A 17,763-nucleotide genomic window follows, 5' to 3' on the forward strand; every position below is an offset into this window, starting at 1 on the left:
AGGAAGGGGTGCCGGCCAGGGTAGGGTCTCAGTGAATAGTGGGGGATTGAATATCAGATGCACATGCAATTAGTTGCTGCATCAGCAGCGTTCATCTCTGAATGTATGAGTTTTCTGGCATTTGGAGGGAAATAAAGTGTAAAATATTCAATACAGGTTTTAGTCTTGGTGTGTATTATTCTGGGTATGAAACAGAGAGTTGAATATTAACTGATATTTGGAGACCATATAATTCATAGTATTGAGCTTGTTTCCCGCTTTGGCCCATTCCACTGTGCAGCATATCAAGTCCGTTTAACAGTCCCAATTAATCACGTTACCAGTTCAGAGACAGTTGTAAGGCAGAGCAGAGTCTAACCTTAAAATTGTGTCAGGATCAAAAAGTTGACTGGCCTTGTGGTGTTGCTATTAAAACTTTGCCCTACCGTGTGGAAAGACATGTGTCCAATTGCTTGTAAGAGAAAGTGTGTGTGTGTGTGTGTGTGCATGCCTGTGTGTGTGTCTGTGTGTGAGGTCTATATTTATAAGAGTGGCCAAGCTGTTTGGAGTACTGTGAAGTGTTTTGTTGTGTACCTAATCTGTTGCCACAACAACATGGTGACGATGTCACAGCGGAGGCATGGGGATAGCCACACCCCTTTTTTGTGAGAAATCTCTTATGACGAGAGAATTCGAGGGTAAATAAATTGAGAAAAATATGGAAAACAAAACACTGTTCAGTTGCATACTCTCAAGTTGGCCTGGAAAAGAACAGAACAGGGCATTTTCAGTTCCATCTGGATGGGCTGACTCCCTCAGAGAGTCAGAATATAGATAAAGTATATTGAATTGTCAATCCTCTCTCCCCTTTAAAAGATGTAGCATATTGAACATGACCCTTTAGTTGAAATGACAGCACTCCTGGAAAATGACATGTGAGACAAAAAACCATGACCTAAATCCAACTGCATTTTAGTTGTTTTAGCTTCATATTAGCTGTACAGTACCAAAGTTACATTCCCTTCCTGTTTGGAGAGCTTTTGAAGTAGTACATGTATTTACAAGATAAGAATCCCTGTACTAAAATGGCTGAGTTCTAAGCTGAACTGCAAAATGCAATAAAGTCGCGCTTATACCTGTGTAGTAACACTGTAATTACTACAGTAATTATATAGGACTTGCTATACAATTAGATGGTGTTAGAGTTGAGTGTTGTTTTTTTGTTATTACTTAATAACATAACGAACAGTCTATATTCCAACATGTTAATACAATGTTTTTAATAGTGTAATTACAGAATTACTTCACAGGTTTTTGAGCAGCTTAACGTTAGCCCAACCAGCCACCAGATGGCACAATTATTTATTTTACGTCATTTGTCATCTGCATCCGACTTTAATGTGCCCAGCCGGCTATACACTCGTGTCCCTTGGCGACCGGGTCGTACATAAAACATCCTTCATTCAAGCTGCAAAGGCATCTATTTCCCCCATAACTCAATTTAATGGCCCACCGGCTTAAAAAAACGGAGAAAATATGCAAACTATCTTAATAAAACACAATTTCCCACCACCACGAGTGGCTAATGCTACTTCCTGATGTTGTGCGCCGCGTTCATCCAGGGGAAACAACAGACTGCTGCAACCTGATTGGCTGAACGTGGTATGCAACATCCGGAAAATTGTGTTTAATTAAGTCAGTAAGCATTTTTTCCCGGGTCAGTGAGATATGCAACCAACGTGGTCCAAGAGCATTTGGTTTTATTCTGTACGTAAAAAGACAAATTTCGTATGGTATGTATTAACTTGTGGATGTCCATCATTGATTTCGTATGTATGTTACAAATTACAAAGAATTAGCAAAACGTATGATATGTTACGAATTCCAATTTGTTGTAGCAAACGTTAACGTTAGCTAGCTCTAGGGGTTAGGGTCTAAGGTTAGGGTTAAGGTTAGGCGTTAGGTTAAAGGGTTAAGGTTAGGGGAAGGGTTAACTAAAAGAGTTAAGGTTAGGGTTATGGGAAGGGTTAGCTAACATGCCAAGTAGTTGAAAAGTAGCTAAAGAGTAGTAAGTAGTTTGCAAAGTTGCTAATTAGCGAAAATGCTAAAGTTGTCCATGATGAGATTTAAACACGCAACCTTTGGGTTGCTAGACGTTTGCGTTATACGCCCACCCATCCACCCCGACCAACCAATCTCCTTTTGTTTTTGCTTTAAGTAACCTATCTTATTTAACCATACCAAACATGTAAACATATCATACTAATTTGAGTGTCCCGTATTTTCTTTAACTATGTTACATCTAGTCTATGAGACCAGTCTGATGCAACCGGTCAACAATTCAGAGTGCTAGGTGGAACAATCAGCCATAATAATAACTGACTAGGAGCACACAGATCTCTTATCTATCCCTTACGTATTCCTTTACCTCTCTCGTCTGTCTGACCTCAAACTTTTGACCCTGCTTTGTCAGGGAGATAAGACTGGGTCTGTACATGCCTGTCTGTCTACCACAATAATCACAAAACAAGTCATCATGATGATGTGGCAAGTGACATTTTGTTTCTTGAAAGTCCAATATCTGCTGACATGCAAAACATTTTGGGACTGTATCAACCGTGCACTTATTTGTATTTATTTTTATCCTTTAGGGCCTGTCCATACAAGCATATTGAGGTCGCAAGACCCATCAGTGTTAACATGTCAGAAGATCATTTGCAATGGTTTGAAAATCAACAGACATACATATGAAGATGGGCAAAAACTGGTTGAATCAACATTGTTTCCTATCACGTTTCAGGAGAAGACCCAGATGCAGACAGTGTCGAAGTAACAAATGTTTATTACTAGAACAGGGGGCAGACAAAACGACAGGTCAAGGGCAGGCAGAGGTCAGTAATCCAGGTCAGAGTCCAAAAGGTACAGAACGGCAGGCAGAGGTCAATAATCCAGGCTGGTGTGACAAGGTACAGAATTCCAGGCAGGTTCAGGGGCAGGCAGAATGGTCAAAACCGGAAAAACTAGAAAACAGGAACTAGAAAAAGACAGGAGCAAGGGGAAAAACGCTGGCAGGCTTGACGAACAAAATGAACTGGCAACAGACAAACAGAGAACACAGGTATAAATACACAGGGGATAACGTGGAAGATAGGCGACACCTGGAGGGGGGGTGGAGACAAGCACAAAGACAGGGGAAACAGATCAGGGTGTGACAGTTTCCAAGTAATTTCAACCAAAGAATTCAATGTTATGACGTTGAATCAACATAGAAAACTGATTGGATTTGCAAAAAGTCTTAAAGTCACCCAACTTTTAATCTAAATCCAATGACAGTGTGAAATGTTTGGTTGATTTCACATTGAATTCACGTTAGTTGACAACTCAACCAAACGTAAATCAAAACTAGATGTTAAACTGATATCTGTGCCCAGTGGGGAGTCTCTTTCAGATTTCTTTTGTTGAGGCAATGAGTGTGTGGGGTGGGGTTCAGAAGTGTATGGAAAATCGCTGTACCATTGGAAATTATACAATCTTGTGATCGGAAATAGAATTGGTAATCGTTAGATGGTGATATGATCTGGGTAGAAACTACACTGCTCAAAAAAATAAAGGGAACACTAAATAACACATCCTAGATCTGAATGAATGAAATATTCTTATTAAATACTTTTTTCTATACATAGTTGAATGTGCTGACAACAAAATCACACAAAAATTATCAATGGAAATCAAATTTATCAACCCATGGAGGTCTGGATTTGGAGTCACACTCAAAATTAAAGTGGAAAACCACACTACAGGCTGATCCAACTTTGATGTAATGTCCTTAAAACAAGTCAAAATGAGGCTCAGTAGTGTGTGTGGCCTCCACGTGCCTGTATGACCTCCCTACAACGCCTGGGCATGCTCCTGATGAGGTGGCGGAGACTGGCGGAGACACCACAGACTGTCCTGGACAGTCTGTGGTGCAACGTGGCGTTGGTGGATGGAGCGAGACATGATGTCCCAGATGTGCTCAATTGGATTCAGGTCTGGGGAACGGGCGGGCCAGTCCATAGCATCAATGCCTTCCTCTTGCAGGAACTGCTGACACACTCCAGCCACATGAGGTCTAGCATTGTCTTGCATTAGGAGGAACCCAGGGCCAACCGCACCAGCATATGGTCTCACAAGGGGTCTGAGGATCTCATCTCGGTACCTAATGGCAGTCAGGCTACCTCTGGCGAGCACATGGAGGGCTGTGCGGCCCCCCAAAGAAATGCCACCCCACACCATGACTGACCCACCACCAAACCGGTCATGCTGGAGGATGTTGCAGGCAGCAGAACGTTCTCCACGGTGTCTCAAGACTCTGTCACGTCTGTCACGTGCTCAGTGTGAACCTGCTTTCATCTGTGAAGAGCACAGGGCGCCAGTGGCGAATTTGCCAATCTTGGTGTTCTCATGCAAATGCCAAACGTCCTGCACGGTGTTGGGCTGTAAGCACAACCCCCACCTGTGGACGTCGGGCCCTCATACCACCCTCATGGAGTCTGTTTCTGACCGTTTGAGGAGACACATGCACATTTGTGGCCTGCTGGAGGTCATTTTACAGGGCTCTGGCAGTGCTCCTCCTGCTCAAAGGCGGAGGTAGCGGTCCTGCTGCTGGGTTGTTGCCCTCCTACGGCCTCCTCCACGTCTCCTGATGTACTGGCCTGTCTCCTGGTAGCGCCTCCATGCTCTGGACACTACGCTGACAGACACAGCAAACCTTCTTGCCACAGCTCGCATTGATGTGCCATCCTGGATGAGCTGCACTACCTGAGCCACTTGTGTGGGTTGTAGACTCCGTCTCATGCTACCACTAGAGTGAAAGCACTGCCAGCATTCAAAAGTGACCAAAACATCAGCCAGGAAGCATAGGAACTGAGAAGTGGTCTGTGGTCACCACCTGCAGAACCACTCCTTTATTGGGGGTGTCTTGCTAATTGCCTATAATTTCCACCTGTTGTCTATTCCATTTGCACAACAGCATGTGAAATTTATTGTCAATCAGTGTTGCTTCCTAAGTGGACAGTTTGATTTCACAGAAGTGTGATTGACTTGGAGTTACATTGTGTTGTTTAAGTGTTCCCTTTATTTTTTTGAGCAGTGTATAAACCCTTGTCATTAACAGACGGTTTCACTTTCATCCATCTGCAAGCTCATCATGTGGGTCTAAAAAGGGAGCGAGAGAGAGTGATGAATGGAAGCACTAGCTCCAGGATTAGGGCTGTGAACCGGCACGTTGCCCCCAACAGCTGTGAATCGCCCCACAGACGATCCCCATTATTATCCCAGCAGCTCTACGACTCTATGACCCCCCCCCTCGGCATGAAGACTATACTATAGAACTAAAAGTAAGGGTGCTTTGTGGTTCTATATTGAACCTTTTTGATGTTCAATATGAGGCCAGCCATTGAACCCATTTTGATTCTAAAGAGTTAGAATATCAAAACCATTGCTTCTGGAAGTGTAGTTCTAAATATGAGTGAGCCTTGAGTGGACAGTCCTTAGTGCCACCCAGCTAAATGTGGCCCCTCAGTCCCAATCCCCTTTAGCTGTGTGAATCAGCTAAACCAACAGACACAATTCCAGCCAGGTGAGTGGTTTTATTGAACATCTCATTTCAGTGAGGTGGTTGCTTCTGACTTGCAACGTAACCACTTTCCAACTGTGTCTGTCTCTATTGGTGTGACTCAGAAACAGAAATAGGAAATGTTCTCAGTTAGTTCCCACACCCTGGGAGAAATAACCGCATACTGTGAGAGATGAAGGACAGAATGCATCATCTACCTGAATCAGATCTTATGTTGCATTATTCAACTAATAGAGAACAGATACGCAGCCCAGACTTGTGTGATACTGGCCTACTCATGCATACTGTAACATATGGCTGCATATGGGCAAGATGGGGACAGTTAGAATTCACAATATACATTGTATTTTCCAGAATGTCTGATTAATTATAATCGTTTGACCACTATATCACCCCAAACCTCTAAATCTACTGATGATCATCAAATTCCTGTGTAACCGTCCTCAAGAAAATAATGTTGGTAAATAGCCACCCTCCTCACTCCATTCCAACCAGGAGGAATACTTAGTAACAACCCAAGGTAGAAAAGGTCATTGAGAGTTGAGATAATAGGATGATAAATACAGATGATGTTGCTCTGTATCAATTGACCACCAAGTTAATAATATACTGTATCTGGTTATCTTTGTTAAATCTCTGTTGGTCAGCATCACCCAGGTAGAAAAGGTTACAGAGAGACACAACCATGTGATCTTTATTAGGCAGATAGACCAAAATCCCCTCCCCATTCTAAAGCCTTGAACGCAAATGGTGGCTGCGCGCCAAGGAGAGGATACAATTATCAGAATACCCAGTTCGGGAAGATTTCTCCAGCCAGTTCGGGAAGATTTCAGTATCATACAGATGACTCCGTTCTGAGTGTAGCCCACTCTAGATGGACGTTACAAGTTGGTCTTCTGTCTGTCTTTTTCTGAATTAAGAGCTCCACCTCTTCAAAAGTTTGTCACGAGTCGAGGAACTCCCTCCTTTCAATATCCCTTCAATTAGGACAGAGGAGCGAGCGTAGCGAGCGAGAGCGAGTCGAGGGAAGAAGCTGACTGAGCATTTAGGAGAGATACAGCGAGTTTGAGTTTCAAGGCATGCAGTTTAGAGAAATAGAACAACCACTCCACAAGCTCTACTGATCTAAAAACATCAGAGCAACTCAGGTGTTGATTAAAACAAATACAATTTTAGTGGATTAATTGAGAAATAGAATGGGTTCCAAAAGATACCATTCAAAGACACCGGGAAAACTGAGCTACTCATTATTCTGCATTGGGGTTTGTCTAATAATTCTGCTACCGTTGTGTGATACATTCAATTTGGACGTGGAGAACCCTTCTGTCTACAGCGGACCTAATGGGAGCTACTTTGGATATTCCGTGGAATTTTACTTGACCAATTCTTCAAGGTGAGTATTTTTTCTATCCTGGAAGTAATTTAGAAAGTTACTGTGAACACGGTGGGAAATATTAGGTAGTTGTCGGTAATTTTCATTGTATGGTAAATGGTAAATATTATCCCAGGAGGTTAGAGGGTTTATTCCCGAGTTGCCGAACTGCATCTTTTGGTATAGCCTACATTTAATAAATCAGTTATTACATCAGGTAAATGCACATATGGAATTAGATTTTCTCTTTTGGTTTTGGTTACAAATCCATCCATCCGTGCACGTGCACGATGCACTGGAAAAGGTTACCCTTATATGATGACGACCAGTGACCGCCCTATGGTAGGATTGGGAATAAAAACGTAATCTTTCCTGTTGGAAAACGTGTGGGAATGTGACCTCTGAGTCACAAAAAAGCTGTGACTTTTATCTCAGCATCCTGGCATGCAGTGGCTCCATCACATCAGTCCTGTCATGTCATTTCCATGTAAAAGGACCCATGAGCACCAACGTGCAGTTCATAGAAGCATGTCAAAGTGGGTGTAAAATGAAAACTAAGAGTCTATATTTGTGAAATGAAGGCATATATACATTTTTCAAACATTTTCCATCATAAAAATGTGGAATTCGCAAAGGCTTTGATTTCTGGTCAGACAGATGGAAAAGTGGTCTTAGAAAACATCTACCAGACAAAGTCTTAAAAGGTGTTAGAAATACATTAAAACATGATGTTGAAGTAAAGACCCCTGCAACTAATATCAACACTAGTTTCAGAGAAAATGTTCTGTCTTCTAAGTTTAAGAAACATTGCCTTGTGCCTTGAAATGCCGTTACCAAAAACCCACATATCTTTAAGATATTTTCTAAATTCTCTCCCTCATGAGGAAGGAGGACAATGAAAGTTCACAGAAGTAATAAGTAAAGGTAGACCTATCACTTAGTTAGTTTTTACTGATCTTTAAAAAAAATATCTATAAATTATTACCGTAATTGCTGGACTATTAAGCGCACCTGAATATAAGCCGTACCCACTGAATTTTTTAAAAATATGTATTTTGTACATAAATAAACCGCACATGTCTATAAGCCACAAGTGCCTACCGGTACATTGAAACAAATGAACTTTACACAGCCTTTAAACGAAACACGGCTTGTAACAAAAATAAATAGGCTTTTAAACGAAACACGGCTTGTAACAAAAATAAATAGGCTTTAACGAAACACGACTTGTAACAAAAATTAAAAAAATAGCAGTAAACAGTAGCCTACCAAGAAAGTCAAACTTCATTGCGGTGGCGATTGTTTTGGCTTTCAGTCGGATCTGCACAGTTGAAACACCTCGGCCGTCTGCTCTCTGTGTGTTGCCCCAGTCTTCAAGCTCATTTTCTAGTTCGAGCCATCTGCTTTTCTTCTCTGAAAGCGTTTGTTGTCTTTTTGCACAGTTCCTCACGCTGCTGTTTCCAACGTCTTATCATCAACTCATTAAGGCCAAGCTCCCGTGCAGCAGCTCTATTTCCTTTTCCAACAGCCAGATCGATCGCCTTCAACTTGAAAGCTGCATCATATGCATTTCTCCGTGTCTTTGCCATGATGAGGGTGACAAAATGACTACCGTAATCAAAGTGATTGGAAGTTTGAGCGCGCTCGATTTACGTCACATTATGTGACGAAGCTCAGTTTTTTGGCGGCGTGAATCTTGTGAAAAAAATAATAATCATAAATTAGCTGCGTCATTGTATAAACCGCGAGGTTCATAGCGTGGGAAAAAAGTAGCGGCTTATAGTCCAGCAATTACGGTAAGTGATTGAAACTCGAATTTCAGAAAAATCGGTAACAGATTTTCTGCAATTGAGTTGGCTACAATGGGAAAGCATAGTAGTCACAAACCACAGTTGGGTTCCCAAGTTTGGAAAGCACAGTACTGCACAGTAGAGTAGAGTAAAGAAAAGTAGATTATAGTTCAGTACAGTAGAGTTCAGTACAGTATAGTACAGTGGAGTTCAGTACAGTAAAGAAACATTGAGTTTAGTACCGTACACAGTAGAGCACACTACAGTCGAGTACACTATAATGCACTCTAGTGTACTGAACTATGCTTTACTGTTCTGTACTGATCTCTAATGACCAAACTTGTGAAACATAGACGTCTATGGTTGGTTCAGACCAATCAAATACGGTCTTGTTTGGCGGCAGAACTCATTAAAATAATAGCCAATGTGTAGAATAATACCCAAATATGCAAAGGAGAATTTTGTATATGTATACCTTTGTATGCCTATTTAGGATACATCACTACCAGGAGAATGACATTGATATCCATAATTATTATGCATTTCTGTGTAGTACAGATCAGGGACCCATGTTGAAATTCCGTTACCGCAATTCCATTACTGGGTGTCAATGTGTCATGTCATAGTTAACACCCCATTCTTTCTGCAGACATCGTAGAATCTTAATTCGGAGCAGATATTTTTGAGTTTTTAGAAACTCAGTGTAAATTGTTGAAAGTTGTCCTTCTGCATAGAGTTGTCTGCTTTGTTAAACTTTGAAATCAAAAATATGAGTCTCAGCGTAATTCTGTTACTTTGAATTGCCAGTCTGTAGTTCTGCTGAGATCATTCATCAAAGACATTCTCCGGAACTTTGGCGACTGCTAAGTATTTTTAAACCTCCCGCGTTGGGCTGGATGTGTCAATGTGTACTTCAAAAATGCATAATCTATGAGCAGAATTATTGTTTTACCTCCATTTGCCCCGAAATCTCTAGTTCGAAAGCAACTGTTTTTCTGGAAGCTGTGCTTGCGCCATTTTCCCTACATTTCCCCCCATGTGGGCCAACCCCTAACAATTTGAGTTCTAACCAATGAGCTTCAGCCCCTCGTTTTTTGAGTGACAGCTAGCAAGATGCACACATAGCAGAGCGAGATAGAGAGCAATGACGTGGTACACATATCTGCACATATGTGATGTAGTATGCAGTTTTCGGGGACCATATTTGACTCGTGAGTGCTACTCTCAGAACTACTGGCTAGAAAGTATAAAAAAGTACCGAAGAAACTCTTTAAGAAGGGTTAGTCCATGTCACACTTATTACAGGTACTTACAGACTACTAGAGCAGCACAGCTAAAATGTGGTCAGGGTAGAACAGGTAACCAAATGGTTACCCGGACTATTTGCATTGTGTGCCCCCCCCCCCCCCCCAAGCAACCCCTCTTTTACACTGCTGCTACTCTCTGTTTGTCTTATATGCATAGTCACTTTAACTATACATTCATGTACATACTACCTCAATTAGCCCGACCAACCAGTGCTCCCTCACATTGGCTAACCGGGCTATCTGCATTGTGCCCCACCACCCGCCAACCCCTCTTTTTATGCTACTCTCTGTTCATCATATATGCATAGTCACTTTAACCTCTCTGGGATATGTGGGACGGTAGCGTCCCACCTGGCCAACATCCAGTGAAAATGCAGAGCGCCAAATTCAAATAAATTACTATAAAAATTTAACTTTCATGAAATCACACATTCAATATACCAAATTAAAGTTACACTTGTTATGAATCCAGCCAACGTGTCAGATTTAAAAAAAAATGCTTTACTGCGAAAGCAAACAATGCTATTATCTGAGGATAGCACCCCAGCTAACAATCACAGACCATCATATTTTAACACTCCCGGCGCGACACAAAACGCAGAAATAAAGATATAATTCATGCCTTACCTTTGACGAGCTCCTTCTGTTGGCACTCCAATATGTCCCATAAACATCACAAATGGTCCTTTTGTCCGATTAATTCCGTCGATATATATCCAAAATGTCCATTTATTTGGCGCGTTTGATCCAGAAAAACACTGGTTCCAACTTGCACAACGTGACTACAAAATATCTCAAAAGTTACCTGTAAGCTTTGTCCAAACATTTCAAACTACTTTTGTAATACAACTTTAGGTATTTTTTAACATAAATAATCGATAAAATTGAAGACGGGATGTTCTGTGTTCAATACCGGAGGAAAACAATGTGTAGCATGCTTTCTGGTCACGCGCCTCTAACAAACAGTACACTTCACTGGAGCCTCATTCTGAACATGGCTACTTCTTCATTTCTCAAAGGAAAAACCTTAACCAATTTCTAAAGACTGTTGACATCCAGTGGAAGCGATAGGAACTGCAGGAAGGTCCCTTAGAAATCTGGATTACCAATGAAACCCATTGAAAAGAGAGTGACCTCAAAAAAAAAAAAATCTGAATGGTTTGTCCTCTGGTTTTGCCTGCCAAATTAGTTCTGTTATAGTCACAGACATGATTCAAGCAGTTTTAGAAACTTCAGAGTGTTTTCTATCCAATACTACTAATAATATGCATATATTTGCATCTGGGATTGAGTAGGAGGCAGTTTACTCTGGGCACGCTTTTCATCCAAACGTGAAAATGCTGCCCCCTATCCTAGAGAAGTTAACCTACATGTTCATAACCTACATGTATCTACATGTACATACTACCTCAATAAGCCTGACTAACCGGTGTCTGTATACAGCCTTGCTACTATTATTTTCAAATGTCTTTTTACTGTAGTTTTATTTCTTTACTTAGCTACACATACACACACACACACACACACACACACACACCTTTTTTTTGCACTATTGGTTAGAGCCTGTAAGTAAGCATTTCACTGTAAGGTCTACACCTGTTGTATTCGGCGCACGTGACAAATAAACTTTGATTTGATTTGATAGTCTGGACTGATAGATAGACTGAAGACAGACATAGTTGATGATGGAAGGCACCCAGACAGTCACTGCTGTCCATGGGCTGTTTGCTGTGTGTGTCGACCACCACTCATCAGTATGCCGTGTCAGCGACTCAGCCTGGACCTAGCTATCTGCCCTGTAATTGTAATAATTAATCATTAACCAAAGTGAAGCTACGCTGGACTGCCGGGGTCAGACGCAGTCAGATGTCCTGGCTGACTATGTTTGTGTCTGTCTGCCCAGAACGATCTCACCTGCCAGAGCATCCTAGGGGTTTAGGAGAGGAGCTTTGTGCCGAGTGGGTCACCAGTGACTCCAGTTTCCCAGTGTTAATCCTCCCCACTTCCCTAGTTCTCTTGACTACAGTTCAGACACAGAGAGGTCTAGCAAAGCTGTATGATTTAGGATGTGATGCTAGCAGACACTGAGTCGGGAGAGTGCGATAAAAGCCCATCTACCTCCTCTACCTCCCTCCTCCTCACCCCTTCCTCCCCCTCTTCTGGTCTGATATCATTCTGCAGGGTCTTTAACCCCCTCCCCCTCTGTCTGCCCAGGCCCCGTCTGTCTCATGTATGTAGTGTGAAGTCACAGCAACAGCATGAACAGCAGTCATCTCTCCCGTCGATGACTTCATCTTAACTTTTAACAGCTGAGACATCGTGGTAAGGGGAGGAGAGAAGAGACAATGGGTTTAAGATTCTAGAACATGTGTACTGTGTTCTAGAAGATGGATACTGCATTTAGCATCTACCACACACTTGATTTTGTACTTGTGTATATAGCCAAGTTATCGTTGTTCATTGTGTATTTATTCCTTGCTATCTTTACATTTTTCAATTATTTAAAGGACCAGTCAAAGGTTTGGACACACCTACTCATTCCAGGGTTTTCTTAATTTTTTTAAACAATTTCTACATTTTCTACACATGTAGTAACCAAAAAAGTGTTAAACAAATATAATATATTTTAGATTCTTCAAAGTTGCCACCGTTTGCCTTGAAAACGGTGTCGTGACTTTACTTTCATTAATCTGATGACTGTTATTAATCGAGTCAACTAACTATGTTTAATTGTTACCCAATTAAATTAATATTGTAACAATTAACTCATTAGGAGTTTGGGACACCACGAGAGCGGTTGTTTATCTATCACATCCAGAAAACAGTCAACATATTAATCATAACCTCGTATCATATCATCATTCTGAACAGTCGTAACCTCCTGCATCTGCAAAAACTCCAGCCTTACTTATGATTCAGTACTACACAAATTGGTTTAATTATTTATTTACTAGCTAACTAAATGATAAGACAGGATAACATACACACTTAATACATTAGGAAAAGGTCCGTAGCGGACTGACGCAACATATGGCGACTTGTTACACAACGACATGTAGAGGGAGAGAGAGAGAAAAAGACACTTATCGTTGATACATTTTAGAAACTATTCTCACAGTAATCATATCCTTTGCACATGAACCGCCACCCATTTGGAGTAAAAAATCATGAACGTATTTACGTTTAAATGCCTTCGTTCACCGTGGATCTCTGTCGGAACCCTCACTCCTTAGGAAGGGTGTTGGGCCTTTCAGCGGCACGCTTGTGAGGCTCTGATTGTCCAAAAGGGTTCTCCCCTCCCCCGTCTTCTACTGTTCTCTCTGGAAGATGCTCCTTGGAAGATAGGCTTGCCAGCTGTTTTGACGGTTCCCATTGGTGATGAAAGGTGTAGAATACCGTGATTTGAGAAGAGTAGTAGAATATGATGGTTTGAAGAGTAGTAGAATGGTCTCTCCTAAAATCAAATTCCTATCTTAACAAAAATACTTTAATCATTGCTCATATTTCATGCACAACATAACGGTGTCGTGACTTTACTTTCATTAATCTGATGACTGTTATTAATCGAGTCAACTAACTATGTTTAATTGTTACCCAATTAAATTAATATTGTAACAATTAACTCATTAGGAGTTTGGGACACCACGAGAGCGGTTGTTTATCTATCACATCCAGAAAACAGTCAACATATTAATCATAACCTCGTATCATATCATCATTCTGAACAGTCGTAACCTCCTGCATCTGCAAAAACTCCAGCCTTACTTATGATTCAGTACTACACAAATTGGTTTAATTATTTATTTACTAGCTAACTAAATGATAAGACAGGATAACATACACACTTAATACATTAGGAAAAGGTCCGTAGCGGACTGACGCAACATATGGCGACTTGTTACACAACGACATGTAGAGGGAGAGAGAGAGAAAAAGACACTTATCGTTGATACATTTTAGAAACTATTCTCACAGTAATCATATCCTTTGCACATGAACCGCCACCCATTTGGAGTAAAAAATCATGAACGTATTTACGTTTAAATGCCTTCGTTCACCGTGGATCTCTGTCGGAACCCTCACTCCTTAGGAAGGGTGTTGGGCCTTTCAGCGGCACGCTTGTGAGGCTCTGATTGTCCAAAAGGGTTCTCCCCTCCCCCGTCTTCTACTGTTCTCTCTGGAAGATGCTCCTTGGAAGATAGGCTTGCCAGCTGTTTTGACGGTTCCCATTGGTGATGAAAGGTGTAGAATACCGTGATTTGAGAAGAGTAGTAGAATATGATGGTTTGAAGAGTAGTAGAATGGTCTCTCCTAAAATCAAATTCCTATCTTAACAAAAATACTTTAATCATTGCTCATATTTCATGCACAACATAACGGTGTCGTGACTTTACTTTCATTAATCTGATGACTGTTATTAATCGAGTCAACTAACTATGTTTAATTGTTACCCAATTAAATTAATATTGTAACAATTAACTCATTAGGAGTTTGGGACACCACGAGAGCGGTTGTTTATCTATCACATCCAGAAAACAGTCAACATATTAATCATAACCTCGTATCATATCATCATTCTGAACAGTCGTAACCTCCTGCATCTGCAAAAACTCCAGCCTTACTTATGATTCAGTACTACACAAATTGGTTTAATTATTTATTTACTAGCTAACTAAATGATAAGACAGGATAACATACACACTTAATACATTAGGAAAAGGTCCGTAGCGGACTGACGCAACATATGGCGACTTGTTACACAACGACATGTAGAGGGAGAGAGAGAGAAAAAGACACTTATCGTTGATACATTTTAGAAACTATTCTCACAGTAATCATATCCTTTGCACATGAACCGCCACCCATTTGGAGTAAAAAATCATGAACGTATTTACGTTTAAATGCCTTCGTTCACCGTGGATCTCTGTCGGAACCCTCACTCCTTAGGAAGGGTGTTGGGCCTTTCAGCGGCACGCTTGTGAGGCTCTGATTGTCCAAAAGGGTTCTCCCCTCCCCCGTCTTCTACTGTTCTCTCTGGAAGATGCTCCTTGGAAGATAGGCTTGCCAGCTGTTTTGACGGTTCCCATTGGTGATGAAAGGTGTAGAATACCGTGATTTGAGAAGAGTAGTAGAATATGATGGTTTGAAGAGTAGTAGAATGGTCTCTCCTAAAATCAAATTCCTATCTTAACAAAAATACTTTAATCATTGCTCATATTTCATGCACAACATAAAGGATTGAGACTTCCTACATGTAGTGTATATACTTTTCAAGTTGCAGTATTTCCTTTATAACACTTTATGACATCACAAATAACATCCAATATGACATTATTATTCTTTAGATCACCTCTGACCATTTCCCACGTTCTTATGTCAGAAATGTTGTTCCAGTATTCGCTTTAGAATATATTAGAGTTTCGTCGGGAAAAGTCTCTGAAGACAAAGGAATATTCCTAATTTATGACGTGGTGTGAGCTGTCAACCCCCCAACAGCTCCCTCCTCCCCCCTCTGTGGATGAGAGAGGGTCTGGTTACTGTCATCCATTGCCAAGCTGACCTGACCCATTCGGATCCTCACAGGACAGTCATGACAACAGTTTTGCACACTCTTGGCATTCTCTCAACCAGCTTCAACTGGAATGCTTTTCCAATAGTCTTGAAGGAGTTCCCACATATGCTGAGCACTTGGCTGCTTTTCCTTCACTCTGCGGTCCAACTCATCCCAAACCATCTCAATTGGATTGAGGTCGGGTGATTGTGGAGACAGGTCATCTGATAAAGCACTCATCTCTCTCCTTCTTGGTCAAATAGCCCTTACACAGCCTGGAGGTGTGTTGGGTCATTGTCCTATTGAAATACAAATGATAGTCCCACTAAGTGAAAACCAGATGGGATGGCGTATGGCTGTAGAATGCTGTGGTAGCCATGCTGTTTAAGTGTGCCTTGAATTCTAAATGAATCACAGACAGTCACTAGCAAAGCACCCCCCACACCATCACACCTCCTCCTCCATGCTTCACGGTGGGAACCACACATGCGGAGATCATCCGTTCACCTACACTGCATCTCATAAAGACATGGCTGTTGGAACCAAAAATCTCAAATTTGGACTCATCAGATCAAAGGACAGATTTCCACCAGTCTAATGTCCATTGCTTGTGTTTCTTGGCCCAAGCAAGTCTCTTCTTCTTATTGGTGTCCTTTAGTAGTGGTTTCTTTCCAGCAATTCGACCATGAAGGCCTGATTCACTTAGTCTCCTCTGAACAGTTGATGTTGAGATGTGTCTGTTACCTGACTTATCCTCTGCAACAGAGGTAATTCTGGGTCTTCCTTTCCTGTGGCGGTCCTCATGAGAGCCAGTTTCATCATAGTGCTTGATGGTTTTCCGGATTGACTGACCATCATGTCTTAAAGTAATGATGGACTGTCGTTTCTCGGCTTATTTGAGCTGTTCTTGCCAAAATATGGACTTGGTCTTTTACCAAATAGGGCTGTCTTCTGTATACCACCCCTACCTTGTCACAACATAACTGATTGGCTCAAACACATTAGAAGGAAAGAAATTCCACAAATTAACTTTTCACAAGGCACACCTGTTAATTGAAATGCGTTCCAGGTAACTACCTCATGAATTTGGTTGAGAGAATGCTAAGCGTGTGCAAAGCTGTCATCAAGGCAAAGGGTAGCTTCTTTGAAGAATCTCAAATATAAAATATATTTTGATTTGTTTAACACTTTTTTTTGGTTAATACATGATTCCATATGTGTTATTTCAGGGTTCCCGAGTGGCACAGCGGTCTAAGGCAATGCATCTCAGTGCCAGAAGGGTCACTACAGACATCCTGGTTTGAATCAAATCAAATCAAATGTATTTATATAGCCCTTCTTACATCAGCTGATATCTCAAAGTGCTGTACAGAAACCCAGCCTAAAACCCCAAACAGCAAGTAATGCAGGTGTAGAAGCACGGTGGCTAGGAAAAACTCCCTAGAAAGGCCAAAACCTAGGAAGAAACCTAGAGAGGAACCAGGCTATGAGGGGTGGCCAGTCCTCTTCTGGCTGTGCCGGGTGGAGATTATAACAGAACATGGCCAAGATGTTCAAATGTTCATAAATGACCAGCATGGTCAAATAAAAATACTCACAGTAGTTGTCGAGGGTGCAGCAAGTCAGCACCTCAGGAGTAAATGTCAGTTGGCTTTTCATAGCCGATCATTAAGAGTATCTCTACCGCTCCTGCTGTCTCTAGAGAGTTGAAAACAGCATGTCTGGGACAGGTAGCACGTCCGGTGAACAGGTCAGGGTTCCATAGCCGCAGGCAGAACAGTTGAAACTGGAGCAGCAGCACGGCCAAGTGGACTGGGGACAGCAAGGAGTCATCATGCCAGGTAGTCCTGAGGCATGGTCCGAGGGCTCAGGTCCTCTGAGAGAGAGAGAGAGAGAGAGAAAGAGAGAAAGAGAGAATTAGAGAGAGCATACTTAAATTCACACAGGACACCGGATAAGACAGGAGAAGTACTCCAGATATAACAAACTGACCCTAGCCCCCCGACACATAAACTACTGCAGCATAAATACTGGAGGCTGAGACAGGAGGGGTCAGGAGACACTTTGGCCCCATCCGATGATACCCCCGGACAGGGCCAAACAGGAAGGACATAACCCCACCCAATTTGCCAAAGCACAGCCCGCAC

The 17,763-nt window shown here is 41.7% G+C and overlaps 1 protein-coding gene across 1 annotated transcript in view; it reads left to right on the plus strand.

Moving 5' to 3' along the window:
- The first annotated feature begins 6,623 nt into the window (after nucleotides 1-6,623).
- LOC120059260 (integrin alpha-5-like) overlaps nucleotides 6,624-17,763 on the plus strand; it is an 81,185-nt gene continuing 70,045 nt past the window's right edge. The window contains exon 1 of the mRNA XM_039008168.1: nucleotides 6,624-6,989. Within this exon, the coding sequence (XP_038864096.1) occupies nucleotides 6,793-6,989 (197 nt within the window). The 5' untranslated portion in view covers nucleotides 6,624-6,792. The remainder of the gene's footprint in view (nucleotides 6,990-17,763) is intronic.

The sequence above is a fragment of the Salvelinus namaycush genome, chromosome 14, assembly GCF_016432855.1.
Source record: "Salvelinus namaycush isolate Seneca chromosome 14, SaNama_1.0, whole genome shotgun sequence".
NCBI classification, from domain to species: Eukaryota; Metazoa; Chordata; class Actinopteri; order Salmoniformes; family Salmonidae; genus Salvelinus; species Salvelinus namaycush.